The sequence below is a fragment of the Sparus aurata genome, chromosome 6 (genome assembly GCF_900880675.1).
Source record: "Sparus aurata chromosome 6, fSpaAur1.1, whole genome shotgun sequence".
Lineage (NCBI taxonomy): Eukaryota > Metazoa > Chordata > Actinopteri > Spariformes > Sparidae > Sparus > Sparus aurata.
Window position 1 is genome coordinate 37,083,556 of NC_044192.1, and position 16,941 is coordinate 37,100,496.

General features: G+C 38.6%; 1 protein-coding gene across 2 annotated transcripts; it reads left to right on the forward strand.

Moving 5' to 3' along the window:
* Nucleotides 1-1,738: 1,738 nt before the first annotated feature.
* Nucleotides 1,739-12,406, forward strand: LOC115582699 (uncharacterized). 2 transcript variants are annotated; one of them, XM_030418812.1, is made up of 12 exons: nucleotides 1,739-3,717; nucleotides 4,520-4,602; nucleotides 4,772-4,867; nucleotides 5,094-5,174; nucleotides 5,677-5,805; nucleotides 7,563-8,370; nucleotides 8,475-8,552; nucleotides 8,672-8,770; nucleotides 9,853-9,921; nucleotides 10,460-10,519; nucleotides 10,771-10,828; nucleotides 11,537-12,406. In XM_030418812.1, exons 3-11 carry the CDS (start codon nucleotides 4,841-4,843, stop codon nucleotides 10,821-10,823), a joined length of 1,404 nt encoding a protein of 467 aa, XP_030274672.1. In that variant the 5' UTR covers nucleotides 1,739-3,717; nucleotides 4,520-4,602; nucleotides 4,772-4,840; the 3' UTR covers nucleotides 10,824-10,828; nucleotides 11,537-12,406. The 2 variants fall into 2 exon arrangements, with proteins under 2 accessions (XP_030274672.1, XP_030274673.1); XM_030418813.1 differs by lacking the exon at nucleotides 4,520-4,602.
* Nucleotides 12,407-16,941: the final 4,535 nt, after the last annotated feature.

Genomic DNA, 16,941 nt, shown 5'->3' on the forward strand with positions numbered 1-16,941 from the left:
GTCCTATCGGACATGAACGTACTTGCATTGTTCTCTCCTTACTAGATTATCAAAAGTACATAGAAGAGGATTAAACCTAATACAAATCAACACAACACCGCAATGAAAACCAAAATAGAAGGATGAAATGTGGAATCCATTGCCAGCACTGCAGTCAGACTGTTAAGTAATAGAGGTGGAAGAAGTATTCAGGTCCTTTACTTAAGTAAAAGTACTACCTAATGCCACACGGTGAAAATACTCCACTACTACGTCTCTGAAAACTTGACTTAAGTAAAAGTATGGATAATCAGCTAAATGTACTTAACGTTTCAAGAGTAAAAGTACACACTATGCAGAAAACCCCCTATTAGTGTTTTACTATTATATATGATGGTTTTGGATTAATTACTAATTGATTATCAATTACTGCTGCATTAATGTGCATTTTACTGCTGTAGTTGTTTAAGGTGGTGCTAATTTAAACTACTTTAATATACTGCTGGTTAGTTTAATGTACAGTAATGTATCAAACTCTAAAAGATCATCATATGTTTGTAGCAACACTGTCCCGAGTCAGCAAGCTCAGAAACAGTCCTGTGCCTCTACAAACTGAGGCTACAGTTAGCAGAGTGTTGATATTCATACAGACTGAGGCTACAGTTAGCAGAGTGTTGATATTCATACAGACTGAGGCTACAGTTAGCAGAGTGTTGATATTCATACAGACTGAGGCTACAGTTAGCAGAGTGTTGATATTCATACAGACTGAGCAGAGTGTTGATATTCATACAGACTGAGCAGAGTGTTGATATTCATACAGACTGAGCAGAGTGTTGATATTCATACAGACTGAGCAGAGTGTTGATATTCATACAGACTGAGCAGAGTGTTGATATTCATACAGACTGAGCAGAGTGTTGATATTCATACAGACTGAGGCTACAGTTAGCAGAGTGCTCATATTCATACAGACTGAGGCTACAGTTAGCAATGTGCTGATATTCATACAGACTGAGGCTACAGTTAGCAGAGTGTTGATATTCATACAGACTGAGCAGAGTGTTGATATTCATACAGACTGAGCAGAGTGTTGATATTCATACAGACTGAGGCTACAGTTAGCAGAGTGTTGATATTCATACAGACTGAGGCTACAGTTAGCAATGTGCTGATATTCATACAGACTGAGGCTACAGATAGCAATGTGCTGATATTCATACAAGCTCAGGCTACAGTTAGCAGAGTGTTGATATTCATACAGACTGAGGGTACAGATAGCAATGTGCTGATATAAACTACTTAGCAACGTGCTGATATTCATACAGACTGAGGCTACAGTTAGCAGAGTGTTGATATTCATACAGACTGAGGCTACAGTTAGCAATGTGCTGATATTCATACAGACTGAGGCTACAGATAGCAATGTGCTGATATTCATACAGACTGAGGCTACAGTTAGCAATGTGCTGATATTCATACAGACTGAGGGTACAGATAGCAATGTGCTGATATTCATACAGACTGAGGCTACAGTTAGCAGAGTGTTGATATTCATACAGACTGAGGGTACAGATAGCAATGTGCTGATATAAACTACTTAGCAACGTGCGGATATTCATACAGACTGAGGCTACAGTTAGCAGAGTGTTGATATTCATACAGACTGAGGCTACAGATAGCAATGTGCTGATATTCATACGAGCTCAGGCTACAGTTAGCAATGTGCTGATATTCATACAGACAGAGGCTACAGTTATCAGTGTGCTGATATTCATACAAGCTGAGGCTACAGTTAGCAATGTGCTGATATTCATACAGACTGAGGCTACAGTTATCAGTGTGCTGATATTCATATAAACTGAGACTACAGCAAGCGTAGTGCAAAATGAGAGAAGAAGTACATCTGGGTTGTGTTTTGGTCTAACAAAGAATGACACACTAATTTCCCGGGAGTCAAAGACACCGTACACAGTTGCATTGTATTTTGCGAGGCAGAGTTGGCGGCAACCACACAGATTGTATGTAGTGTCAGCCTGTACAAATCTTTGAGGATAAGCAAAGTGGAATCAGTGGCTGTATGTAATTATTTCATAGAAAATAGCTATTTATAATGCTAATGTTGTTTCTAATGCTAATACCTGTACTGCAGTACTAGTGATACTAAGAATTGATTTTTTTTGTTGATTTTTTATCAAATATCCTCAATGAATGCATCATTGACCCAAACAGTTTCCTGCAGCTAAATATTGATAGCTGATGGCATAGCTAATCCTTATACATCAAAACATCTTTCCCAATATATAGCCCAAATCCGCAAAATACAATTTCAGTTGTACCCAGTAGAAATCTAGAGACTGTCACACAAGCATTTATTTCCTCTTGTTTGGACTATTGTAACTCTCTCTGCCCGTCTGAGCCCACAGAGTCTACAAACATTGCAGCTTGTCCAAAGTGCAGCAGTCAGACTCCTAACTGAAACCAAAAAAGAGGGAACATTTCCCCATTATTTTATCTTCTCTTTGTCTTGTGAAGCACTGTAACTTTGTTGTGAAAGGTGCTCTATAAATAAAGCTTATTATCATAATTATTATTATTATTATTATTATTATTATCAATGCAACTACCACTACAGCTGTCTTTTGAATTACTGGTTCAAGTATACATGTTCTTTTTACATGTAGCCTACTAGTAGGGTAAAATAAAAAAGAAATGTAATATATATTGATACAAAGTTTTAAAATATGTTTCTGTTGGATGCACTAATATTTTGGTGAAACATGAGTTCAGCAATGCAATGAAGTCTCTGTGCTGAATCAAAGATGAAGGAGGAAACACATTTCCTGACATTTGTGGACCCTAGCATGTCAGCCAGAGAAGGTTTGGAAAGAATATCTTTGCCTGAGCCTCCTGGCTGATGCCTCCTGCCCATCCCCCACCGCATTCCACTCAAGCAGCTTCAAACTGACTGTCAATTGAACCCAATTAAGAGTGGGCGGAGCTTCTCACAGCAGCAGCACTTGACTGCTGTAACTCTCTCTGCACATCTGAGTCTACAAACATTGCAGCTTGTCCAAAATGCAGCAGCATATTACTCCATTATTTCAGCTTCTCTTTGTATTGTGAAGAACTTTGTAACTTTGTTGTGAAAGGTGCTTTATAAATGAGGTATATTATTATTATAATTATTATTATATTGTTATTAATATTATCATTAATGCAACTACCACTACAGCTGTCTTTGGAATTATTGGTTCAAGTAAACATGTTCTGTTCTCATGTATGAGTAATATATTATATTACTAGTAGTAATAAATACATATTTAATCTAATACAATAAAATAAATGTAATATATATTTATGAAAGTTTTTAAATATTTTTCTGTTGGATGCACTATTATTTTGGTGAAACATGAGTTCAGCAATGCAATGTTAAAATCTCTGCACTAAATCAAAGGTGAAGGAGGAAACACATTTCCTGACATTTGCGGACCCCACCACCTCTGCTCTGCCAGAGAAGGTTTAGAGAGAATATCTTTGCTTGAGCCACCTGGCTGCTGCCACCTCCACCTGCCCATCCCCCACCGCATTCCACTCATGCAGCTTCAAACGCTGACCGTCAGTTGAACCCAATTAAGAGTGGGCGGAGCTTCTCACAGCAGCAGCACTTGACCGCAGCAGAAGCAGCAGCACAGACAGACGGAGGCGACGGATGGAAGAAGGAGAAATAAATGAAAAGTAAGTACATAAAACTGTTTGACTTATTAATAATTAGACTAATCCTTGTTGCTGACGTGTTTGCTGCCAATGGCACCCTCATTTTTTTATTCAGATTGTTTGCTAATGCTAACATGACCTAGCTTTTAACAGTCATGGATTTGTCTTTTTGCCACTTGAATTACTTTTACTTGGTTGACCTCAGATACTTCATTAATGTTACTTTAATATTGAGGGTGTGAGTGGAAAGAGCAAAGTATAATGAGCATTTTTAACGTGCTACAGCCGTCAGTAGCTAGAGTTAGCGTTAGCTTCCAGTTTTGAATAACGTGCTTGAATGATGAACTACAGGCTTAAATGCTTTTTTCACACCTAAACAAGCAGAAGCTGAGTTGTAGTTAGAACATGAGTTCATTTTTAAAATCTTAACAAAGAAAATAATGAATTACTCTTGCTATTCTTCTCAGTGCGTTTACCACACCTGAGTCACCCTGTTACTGTAAATGCGTGTGTGCATGCTGCAGATCACTAACAGATTTCTCGTTTTTATAATGATGATTATTAAAATTATTGATGATAAACCTGCTTGTTACCAAGTGGCGGGTGTTTGTGTCGAGCAGCAGCGCAGCAACACAGAAGCGGAGGAGATTTTCCTCTCAGAGCTGCAAGTGTCTGCATGCAACAAACAGTAAAATATTCAGTGGTGGAAACTGACTTATTCAGACTTCTACAGGCTGCTTTGTGATAGTTTAAGTTTCAGTTGGACTTTGGTTGCAGATATTGTAAATCCTGGGATCATTTCTCTTTTATCCTACCACTCCAGGCAGTACTGTCTGTCTTTTGTTCTGCATCTGCTCACATGCAGACACATCAGAGATCTGCAGGAGAACCTGGCTGCTGCAAAATGTATGTAGCAGAAACAATGGATGTTCTGTTGACTAACATATAACCAGGTTAACTGTAGAGCAGCTAGTCACCCTTCAAAACATAGATATTTCTATTATGTTCAAAGTGATGCATTTCTAGGTATACAGATGTTACTAGTAATAACTGTGCTGTGTTTAACCTCTTGCAGACAGAAAGCAGGATTCACCAGGCTGAAGGCACACTTAGAGTGCCTGAGGGTGCATCACCTTAAGTGCACATGGAGCGAGAAAAACAACAAACACAGGTAATGATGATGGGGATTTTCAAATGTGAGTCAACATCCATACATTCAAAAATCAGATTTTTTAACAAAGACTCTGGTCTGTCTTTCAAATGGGTCTACACACTATGTTTTAGTTTTTAATAAAGAAAATATGCTAGTAGGAGTGAACTGCTGTGGCCCTTCAGCTCTCTGTGAACCTCCATATTATGGAGAAATAGTAATGAATGTGTCTGCCTGTGGTGTTTAGCCCTCAGGTGGACCAAACCATGAGTGGGAGAGCTCATTGCTACCAGAACTTCTGTTTGAGCAATTTCCAGATTCCAGTTTGGTAAGTGTCAAAATGCACTTTTAGGTTGTTCCATATGACAGCCCCCTAATAGTTTACTTCACCTTGTTATTGTTGCCTTGCCAGTTATGTTGCAAGTATTCTCCCAGGTAATTAGAAATCACTTCAGTGAATGTTTGAGATGTGGGTGTTCGGGACTAAATAATTCATTAGTTGTTGTGTGCAAGCTGCAGACTGTCACCAAACCTACAGCCATGTGTAGTGTGCAGTCCCTCCCATTTTACTGTGCTATTGGTACCAATAAGAAAGTCTACTGCATTTGGAAATATAAGCTTGTACTGTATTTATCCCTCATATTTTATTGCCTGTAGCTCCTTAGCTCTTTAATAATGTGCAGGTTTGTGTCAAAGGGAGTTAAGCTGTCACTGTTCCAACAAACGCTGTGTTGTTAGCATGTACGTTTACTCCACAAGTCATGTGCTCATGTGCACAGGCTGTTCTGACAGGGATAGCTCTGTTTTTTCTTTTTTCTTTTTCTTTTTAGATGTGGTCGTATGAGGTACACATTCAAGACTTTGAGAGCAACATGGAGATGTTAACTCCTGAAGGTTCACACTCTGGTCCTGCTGAAGACCCAGATGGTCCACCCCTTGGAGGAACAGACAGCTTATTGGTAAGTTTGCATGATGAAATCTAGTTTAGATTTTACAACAGAAAATAAACAAAGGATCATCCTGGTGATTTTCTTTATTTTTCTTCTTTTCAACAAACAAATGTTTGGATCTAGGGCTGGGTGATTAATCGGTAAAATTAATTAATTCAAGTTTCTGGTTTAGGACGATTTAAAAAATAAAAATAAAATCAAATTTCTCTTTTAACTAGCTCTGCCACCGCTCCTTATGGGCTCCCATAGTTCATAGTAGGCTCCGCCCTCCCGCACTGACTTTCCACAGAGAAACCAACACAACAACATGGCAGCAAACGGAGCTGCAGAGTTTGTCTAAAGATTTTTAAAAAGACTGTTTCATTGCATTTAATAAACTTTCAGCACCACAGTCTGGTTCAGAATGAGTCCAGCTGACTTCTCTGCACTCAACAAAGGAGCACAGAAATAGAAATGAGTCATTTGTTACCAATACAGCTTATTTTGCTCTCAGATAACAGTAAAAACAAGACTTTATAGTTTATAGTTGTCATGCTGTTGTCCTGTGCTGCAAACCGACACTTGAAAAACAAACAATATTGAACTGTTTTGTAGGTTTTTGACAGATTGAATGAAACACACATGTAATGCCAGCACTCAGGACTTGTTACTCTGTCTTCAGTAATTCATCTCCTTATCCTCAGACTTGGATGCCTACAGTTAGTAAAGATAGCGGTGAGTAGCTTAAGCTAAGCTAACCGTATTTAACATGCATGTAGCTGCAGCTGAGTGTGAACACACCTGAATTCTTTCACATGTTTTCAGGACAACAGCATGACCAACTATAAAAGTTAAAGTCTTGTCTTCAAGTTATCTGAGAGCAAAATAAGCTGTATTGGTAACAAACGGCTCATTTCTGTTTCCATGTGCCGGCACTGAATGCAGAGAAGTCAGCTGGACTCATTTTGACTGCGGTGCTTAAATCTCAGCGATTGATGATAAACAGCCCTTTTTTAATTTGAGCTCCACTGATATCTGATCACAGTGACACAAAACATTAAATCTGCATTAACTGATGTTTTGTCCTTATGTGAAACAAGCAGAAACAGAATGTCAGAAATTTCAGCTTGTAACTCCTTTCCACACAAGAACCCAGTTATCGTGGGTTCCAGTATGCCGTCTTAAAAATAAGAGTCTTTACTAATAAAAATAAATAATAATAATAATATTGAGGTTCACACAAGAATATAGCCTTTTAAGAAATGAAAAATATACAAACATGAAAACAATAAACTGTCAACAGTATTGGACTTATTTATGGTCATTTATATGTAATGTTATTACACTGTCAAGTGCTTAAATAACAGAATGGTGAGTTACATTAGAAACCTGAGAATCAAGTGACAAGTCATTTTTTATCATGCCTGCTGTGTCATGCTTATGTCCTTATGTTATTTTGCCTTGTCTAATGTAAATTTGTCATGACTATAACATGCTAAACAACATCAACCTTTAATTGAAAGTGATGTAAGGGACAATTTATGACAATAGCTAATGGTTAATGTCACGTTGTCATAATAAAGTCATTCCAGGTAATGTCAACTTTAAAGGGAAAGTGACATAATTGAGCGAATGACACATAATAACAATCATTAATATTTATTAATGTTAATGACATTGATGACAGTGTCATGTTATTCTTAAGAGCCCAAATTTAAATTAAGTGTTACCATTGATGTTTCTTGCAAATAATGTAGTTATAAGCGTCTTGTACATTTCATTTCCAGATGACCAAAGTGTACCGGGAATCCAACCCCCACGTGTCTGATGGATCAGAATCCTCTATGAGCACCATTGAAATCAGTGATGATGAATATATTCCGCCAAAAAACTCTCCATGTGGAAGCAGTTCAGAGGGCTCTTACGATCTCACAAGAAATGTTCCAGTGGTAAAACTGAAAAAACAGAAGACGTCGCAGAAGACTTCTCCAAGAAAGACATGGCCTGGTACTTCTTCAGGTAAAGACAACAGGAGAGCAGAAGGAGAAAACACTGATGACACAAAGATGGAAAAGCTGAAGAAACAGAAGACACAGAGGACTTCTAAAAGGAAGACAGTCTTCAGTATTTCTTCAGATGAAGACAATAGGGGAGCAGAAAGTGAAAACTGTGATTACACAAAGATGGGAAATGTGGCAGTATTGAAGCTGCTAAAAAAGAAAGATGGTTCCAGAATTTACAACAAACCCCAATATTGTCTGTACTGTCCTGTACACTGCTATAAAATGGCGAGACACTTGCTACAAAAACACTGCCATGAAACCGCTGTGAAACAAGCAGCCTGTTTTCCTTTGAACTCAAAGGAAAGAAAATTCCATTTTGAATTAATACGAAACCAGGGAAACCGCGCACATAACAATGAGGTACTAAAAACTGGTAGAGGAACACTGATTCCAAGGCGGCGAGCTGCAAAAGCATTGAAAGCAAATGACTATACGTATTGCATTAACTGTGAGGCTTTGCTAAAAAGAAATGGATTATTGAGTCACATGTCAAGGTGCAAGCTTTCAAGAAAATGCAGAGAACCAAAGCCAGGTAAAAGTTGGATCTAGGCACTTCCGCACACACAAATATATATATGTTTCTGAGTACATGTCTATCTTCATGTCAGATTTGGTTTTGTTGTCCCTGCTTTTCAGAGGAAGTAGTGGTGGAAGCTGTGGATAGTGATCTCTCACAGACAGAGGCAAACTCATCATTCTGCTCTTCATCACCAGGTGGGTTACATGTCAAACTGATTTAACTTCCAACACAATAGGCATTGCTTATCATGAAGGCTGAGTGGCCATTGAGACCATATGCCAATTAACTAACTTGTTGTCTTTTTTTGTAAAAGGATCCTCAAGATCTAAAAGAAGACAGTCAACCCCAGATGAGTTTTGTGATGACTCTGCACCTATAGTTATCCCACAGACCAGTGATGGCCCAGAAACAGGTATTTTTACACACTACATGCACTCCCTGCTATTCGTTAGTTACCTGCTTGTACAAAAATGATGGGATTAAAAGAATAATGTTCAAGTGTTGTAATATTCTACCAAATGTACACCAACTGCTTTTGAATTGAATAAACACAATACTGTACTGGAATTAGGTTGTCAACCAGAAATCTGTAGGTGGAGTCAGTCACCTGGACTCTACCTCAGCTAACTAAACTGGTAGACAAATAGGTTTCTCCCATTATAAATTGGTTATTAATCTTATTAATTCTACAGGTTTGAGGTACTTTGATCAGGTTTTAGTTACGTTTGGTCATTACACGTGCCTGACTGTAGTGGACTGGACTCCATTCTTAGCAACTACCAAATGTGTGGTGCAGCAGTTCAGTTCTGGTGCTGAGTGCTGAAATCTTGCTTTTTCAAGAGTGATTTTAAATTTGGTTTATTTTCTTAGTGTTTGAATAAATTAAGATGGCAAAATTCAGCTCTTATTTATAATAACCGAAGTTCATGCAAACACTGAAAAATAACATGTACGAGACACATGCTGTGGGGAAAGAGATAATTGATCCCACAGCATTCTGCACTCAGGGGTCAAAAACTGTGCCACACATTTGGTAGTTGGTAAGTATGGAGTCAGTTCTGCTACTTACAGACACTTGTAACAGTGACAACACACGACCCCCGACCACAACACATAAATTTGATCAAAGAACCAGAGACTGGTAAAATGAGTAAAGTGCTTCTATCATCTCATTCCTTCAAGATTTGATGCTCCATGCAGCAGCTCTGTGAAACATTTAAGTAGAGCCCAGTTAACTAGTTCCACCCACATTAGATTGACAGCCCAATTTGCATACTGTGTCAGGTGATTAGGTTTTGGTTAGTCTTCATAAAGTGGTTGATTTGTAAAAGGTGACAATAGAGTGCTTGGAGTATTTGCAGAACATAATAATACATCATGTGCTGTATTGCCATCACCATTTTTCACATTTTTTCCCATATTTGGCTTGCCTAGTATTCTGTAATGACAACCTACGTGTTTTTTTATTGTATTAACTATGTATTCTTCTGATAGGACCCCGAAGATCCAAAAGAGGACAGCGGACCTCTGTTACGCCTGGCAGTTTTGAGCCTGCTGCCACAGGTATCAGCCTGTCCATTACATGTTTTACACAGAACAGCTAAACAGACACTGTTAAAACAGCTCTGATTGGCAGCTTTCTCACCTCATATGATGCTTTTCTTCAAGTATCACTTTTGTTATCTGAGAAAGACAGTGTGTGTGTGTACATGGCCCAACAAGTTAAAACATTTACTGATTTTTCTTTTTTAGTAATTTTAAGAAATGTAAGGATTAATGATGTAGAGTCCTTCCCTCCTAATTAAGTGATAGTGTAATGATGAATATCTCTCCTTTCTCCCTGAGAGACTGGGGTTTGCTTCCTGGTCTAACCTCCTTTAGTAGCACTATCGTACCTCCAGAAGTGTTTGTCATTTTGGATAAAAGCAACTGCCAAATGAATGAAATTGTATAAAAAATACACTGTACTGTTAAAATGATTAGATTTTGTTTTTAGGTCTTGCTGTAGATGCCTTTCATTCAAACAGCAAAGGTGTGTTGCCATTTAGCTGTCTTTTGGCTGTCATTGTATTAATATACTTATTATTCATCATTTTGACAGGATCCTCAAGATCTAAGGAAAGACAGCGACCTGAGTCTGACAGTGGTGACCCTGAAACAGGTATTTGTAAATGCAGTGGAATATGTACACATTAGTTTAACCTAATTTATGTGAAAAATATTTGCAGTACTTGTAAAAATTGTTGGCTTTAATTTATAAATATGTACTTAGTGTGATGATACACCACATGTCTTTATACTGGAGGAAAATAAATATACAAATAACTGTTACAAAGCAGCTAATAAGTAAATTGTGTCCTGTTAGCTGTCAATTTATTTTGTTGATATACTCATAATTCATTATTTTAACAGGACCCTCAACACCGAAGAGAAAACAGGAAACTGTTAAACAGTGGAGACCCTAAAACAGGTAAATCACATCGTATAATGTGGTACCGATCTAATATTTTACCTTATGTTTATGGCTGTATTGGTCTTTTATTCTTTATTACAACTGAGTTTAATCTATTACTCATCTGTGTAATGAGGACTTATGCTTTCTAGCCTGATCGAAATAGTCTCGATGACTGACACCATTTAGACACAGAGTAGAGAGTCTCAGTGAGAGGTGTTGTCTCTCACTGAGACTCTCTAAAATCTGACTAACTGCAGGTAACATCAGGTTTTTAGATTCTCAGTAAGAGATAACACCTCTGTACTCACAGCAGGAGATAACCTGGTTACTTAAGTGTTGTCTAAAGATATTCAGTAGTTGTGCTTGTGCTATTTGTTTTTCTTTTGTCAGTCACTAAGTGTAGACAGCTTGACGCTAGATTTTAATCTTTACGATCCCCAGGTTATTCCTACAATGTTAAATATAAATCAGGTCAATCAATACAACTGATGCTGTCAAAAAGTTAAGTGATTACTTAAGTTACTTAAGTGATTAAGTAACCATACTGTTAAGAAAAAATAAATTAAAAAAAGGCTTTGACTTGGTGTCAGACTATCATCTTTCAGGACAATGCTTGATGAAATTACACATTTGATCAAATTAAATAGACTGATTGGTCACTGAATAATTTTTTACATTGCTATACACCACTGATTGTCTTTTTCATTTTTGTGTCTGTTTTAGAAAATGCAAAGAGGAGGAGTTGGTCATTTATCGAGGACATTAATGGCCTTCATGTACTCTGGTAAAGTACCTGGAAAGTGGGAGTGTATTGCCTGTATTAAGGCATCACCGGAAGCACTTAAACAAAGAAGCTGGATGACGGTAAAGTTCTATGTTAAAAATCATATCACTGCCATTCAGCGGTAAAGTGCAAGAAGAATTTACTGAATGTGTATTGACACGTGATGCCATTTGCACTAGTTCTTAAGTGTTCTTAAAATTGTATGTTTTTGCTTTATAATCATGTAGTTGGCTTGGATGTCTTTCTGTGGAAAAGATATTGGTTGCTCTCATAGAATCTGGTTAAGTACCAGGACGGTCGGACTGTGTTACCTGCATTAAAGGGCCTGTTATGCTTTTCACGATTTCACTGCTCTGCTAACATTATGGTGTTTTCCCATTGTTTTGGGTGTAGTCACACCAAGCCGTGACTTGAGTCAAGTTGGTATGCTGAGTGTTTTTACATTACACCGCACGGTTCAGTAAAATAAGTTGTTCACCTGTTGGAGGTGTGCTGGTCATCTGCAGCTCTTATCAAACATTGCTGTGGCAGTTTCTGTTTGAATAATTCCCTCCCTTTTTGTAACTGATCCAATGAACACAGAGTTCCACATATCTCCATATCTTGTTATATCGACAGCTTTTTAGTGTAGCTTTTAATGGTGGTTATAGTTCCAGGAATGTCGGACAGTGTTGTCTGTATTAAGGTTTCACCAGAAGTACTTGAAACAAAGAAGCTGGTTAGAGATAAACCTCTATGTTAAAAACTGTATCACTGCCATTCACTATGAAACTGGAAGATACATGTGAATAAATGTATTGTTCTTTGCACTTGTGACTGGGGATGAATGTTTTACTGCAACTAACAATTACTTTCATTATTGATCAGTTGATTATCTTCTCATTTAATTGATTAGTTGTTTGGTTCAGAAAATAACTTAAAATGTCTTGTTTTGTCCACAACCCAAAGAAAGAGGACTGAAGAAACCAGAAAATATTACTTTCTGGTTTCTCATTTAAGAAGCTGGACTTTTCCTTAGAACATTACTCAAACTGATAATTAGATTATCAAGATAGATGCAGATTAATTTGATCGTTGACAATTAATCGATGAATCATTGCAAGTATAAAAAAATGCAAAAGGGATACAAAATTAAAGTTTTGTGAAAATAAGACCTTTGTCACGCCCTTTTGTACAGTAGGTCGAGGTTTTCCCACAAGATGTATTTTGGAAGCAAACGTTGAATCTGATCATTAGATTAAGTAGAAAGTCATAACATTTTGTCTCCTCTTTTGTAAGGCAGTTCTGCTGTTTGTCATACCTGCTGGAAATCATTTGACAAACCAGTATTACATTTTTTTTGTTTTATTTGCGACATGTATATGTGTGAAATCTGCTTGCTCAACTTTTGTCTGTTGAAAGAATCTTGAATGTGGATGGTAGTGTGTTGTGTAAATGAATTGTATGCTGTTAAAGGCAACAGTGTGCTAGGGTGATAACATCTTTAATGTTTAACCAATATGACCAGGTCAAGCAAGCCTCTTACAGACGACAGGTAATTTATCCATCATGTTTATAAACTGTTTCATCATGTGTTTGCCCAACAATTATATTTTAGAATCAGAATCTGGTCTATATTTGAAGAAAAATCTGGCATCTTACAGTCTGGATCATTAGATCCAATGTTTATTTAATCTAATATTGAGGTTTTTAATCCAACAGTAGTTAGATTAAATGCCTGTCATCAATTGTGCTGCACCTAACAGTGGAGTTGATTGTTTGCCAATACACACAACATGACTGGTCCCCAGCAGGGGCAAAAGTCAGGTTTAAAATTTTTGAGGGAGTTTTCAATGTTTCAAGTGATTTTCATGTTAAGAAAAAATTATAATGATTTTAGCAGTTAAAATCATGTCTCTAGACCCCTCAGAAAGGGTGGATCCCACCAGGCTGCTCCCAGTCATTCTCACTCCCAGGGTCTCACGGTGTAGCAAAAACGGGTATGCGTGTGTGTGTGTGTGTGTGTGTGTGTTAGTGGTCCAAACCTCTCAGAAGGTGATGACAAGACCTCAAAACTCGGGGCTTTTCTTTGAGGCCAGAATTTCTCTATTTTACTTTTATTACTTCTTCTTTTTCTTTCTGTCTCTCTCGCTCTCTCTCCTCTCTCGCTCTCGGTCTGATCCAGTTTAACATTTCAAAAAGGTTTGTTGGCAGAATGAAAACAAAAAAAAGATAAATTCAAAAATGCTGCTCGAGTAGTTTCTGGTACATGTGAGACAACTGCATGGAGAAACTGAACTGTTTGTGAATCCGTAGACGAGCTCATCAGAAAGAAGTTTCAAGAAATAAATATTTTTTTTTTTCCAATCTGGGTTTTATTCTTGTAATTGTGGCCATTCTGATTGCATGCCATGCTAACATTGCACTCATCTCTCCAACCAATGCTGTTTTCCATCACATCTGCCGGCCCGGCTCTACTGGGTTTGAATCGGTTCCACCACAACTCGTCTACCTGCTTGAAGGTGTGTCTTCAACTAATGACACGCTTGTACTATCAAAGAATCACAACTAACCAAGTGGCTCCGCTAACTAACACATTTCATTCGTTATAACTTCTTCACAATAAAACCCCTGTTATTTAGTCATTTAAAAGCTTTTATTTTGAAGCAGCATCACAGGAAACATCGTGTTTTCACCAGCAGTAATTAAACACAACTCCTGAAACAGTAAAACACAACAGATGTTTGAAAGGACAATCAGGACGAGAGAAACTAAAGAGATTCAGTCAGAAGCTACAAAAGTGCAGAGACTTGAACGCTGACTTTTAAACACGTCTTTCTCTCAGGTTTCTTGCACGGACATGAGTCGAGTACCGATTTTAAGGGGAGATGGTTGCTTGTTATGTGTTGGACATAGTCGTGAGTTGTCAACGTGGCTCGTTTGGACGTGGGTTGGACCCGACTCCGCAGCAGGTCCGTTGCGTGCACTGCGTAGCTCAGTTTGACTCAGCAAGTTCAACCAAAAGATGCAAAAATGGCACAAAAGTACACACAGAAATGTTGTTTGTGCTCTTCCCTCCAATTACTTTGGTAAGAGTTTGATCTACCAACGTGCTCTGCTGGTGGTAGCGATCTCCTGCTGTGGATCTGATTGGTTGAAGTTAGACAGTGAGAGACAGGAGGTTCATCCAATCACCATCCAAACAGTCTGTAACGGTTCTGGTTCTGTTTAACAAACCATCTGGTGCGACAGGTCAGGCTAGCCATCCGTCCTGTGGTGAGAAACCAGAAGGTTTGGGTCAGGGAACGACTAAAACTGCACATGAGTGAGAAAAAAAAAGCCTTCGGAAATATGAAACTAAACGATCCCCCGCGGTTTTATTGGATGAAATAACAGGATACAGCACGGGGAAAAAAACAAAATACAAACATTCAACTAAAAGTGTAGAGACAGGGAGACTGAAACAAAGAGAGGAAGGAATGTCAAGAGTCATGGTTATTTGAAGAATGTAGATAGCATTAAAAAGAAAAAAAAAAATAGCACCAAATTGCTTCAGTTACGGGAATCCAACCGACAACCCCCCCAACCCACCGCTCCACCGCCTCACCCCCGGATACGACCGACTGCTGACCAGCTAATTTGAGAATCCCGACCACAGCACAGAGGGAAAGTGTGTGTGTGTGTGAGGAACGACTGTGTTTGCATGACTTCGAGTGTTTGGCAGCGACGCGAGGATAAATTTCTCCCCTCATCTTCTCTCTGGACAGCGTGGACGATCTCTTTACACGTGTGTGTGAGAGAAAAAGAGGGGGAAAAAAGAAAAAGAGAAAGGAAAGTTAAAACAAAAGAAGAATGTTTCCTTGGACGAGATCCCTTCTAAAAATAAGTGAACTGGTCAAAGATATCGAGGTATTATCCAAATATGTGTGTGTGCACGTAGGAAGGTAAATGGAGGTACTAAGCCAATTCAGACACTGAACTTACTGGAAACGAGGCCACCTAAAAAGACAGAGGACACACACACACACACACACACACACACACACACACTCAGCCTGTATTTGCCCTGAGCTCAAATTAAACACGGCTGTCTAGTAATCCTGTTATCATAGGCTGCGGTCGCTCTATCTGTATCACTTACACTGTGTGACAGCACACACACACACGCACACATATATATAGAAACAGACTGAAGGAATAACAGATATAGAAAGGCAGAGAGTGGTTAAAGGAAGAAATGGATAGAGAAACAAAGGCACGGAGGCATGTGAAGAGACAGACGAGGGGGAAGTGGTAGAAATGTATTTCAAGCACGCCGATCGTCCGACTCCTCTTTCCTAAAAAATCCACTCCCGGGCCAGGAGTACATTCTGATGTGTTTTGCAGTTTCTCATCCTTCCTTCCCAGTTCTTGTTGTCATTTTTCCATCCCCCCACTCCGTGTTTGCTCTGGGACAGAAACTCAAAACTGATTAGAGTCACTGAGGAACATCAGTGCAGATGATGCCCTTTCTTCTGCGACTCAGAGGGGAGTCACGGTTCTTACACTGGATAACAAACCAGATCTCATAACGTTCTCTGCCATAAAAGTTAAACGTTTCTGGAAGTCAAATGAATTTAAATGATTGAGCCATTATTTAAAAACACTCGAAGAGGAACTGATTTCTGATTTTGGTGCTGTTTCCTTCGATGAGATAGAAACCAAAAGCAAACTGACATCTCAATAAAGCCCTGCAGTCACACTCCTGGATTTCGAGCATGAATTCGATTTAAAGTGAGAAAAGTCAACACCAACTTCTAGTTAGTGTGGCACTGAACTAGTGGCGGATCCATCCTTTGTTGCTCTCTCCGATCTTTATTTCATTTTCTTCCCTGTAAAGGGTTTTTTGGGGGAGTTTGTCTTTATCCAAATCAGGATAGTTTGGTGTTGTCCTGGTGAGATCATGAAGTCCTTGAGGCAGATTTAGAATTTGTTACGTCGGGCTTATAACATTTGACTCTAATTGACTTGACAGATTCTTAACTGGACTTAACCGGGTCAACTGTAATCAAAACTAAGTCCCTCAACTGGCCGATGACGGACTTTAACTTAAATTGAAGAAAGTCATATCTTATCACATGTTAACTAGAAAGCAAGAAGCCCGGTTTCAGACCAAAGATTTGCGATAAGATGAGTTGAAACCACTTGCAATGTTCTAGAAGCAGAGTCAGGTTTTATTTCCAAGGTGAATGGAGGTCAAAAAAACTCCAGCGACACTTTATTAGACATGTTTGTGCCTGTGGTCTTCATCTGGATCATCCAGTCTGACTCTCTGTACTCTGGTGTTAACCGTCTGCTTTTCAGGCTGCTATTATAACTAGTGGCG

What these genes read in the sequence shown, in the direction of transcription:
- LOC115582699 (XM_030418812.1), top strand. Translation starts at nt 4,841, where the DNA reads ATGGAGCGAGAAAAACAACAAACACAG. An exon ending in AATTTCCAGATTCCAGTTTG is followed by an intron (nt 5,175 to 5,676) that starts GTAAGTGTCAAA and finishes TTTTCTTTTTAG; the next exon opens with ATGTGGTCGTATGAGGTACA. An exon ending in ATGCAGAGAACCAAAGCCAG is followed by an intron (nt 8,371 to 8,474) that starts GTAAAAGTTGGA and finishes CCTGCTTTTCAG; the next exon opens with AGGAAGTAGTGGTGGAAGCT.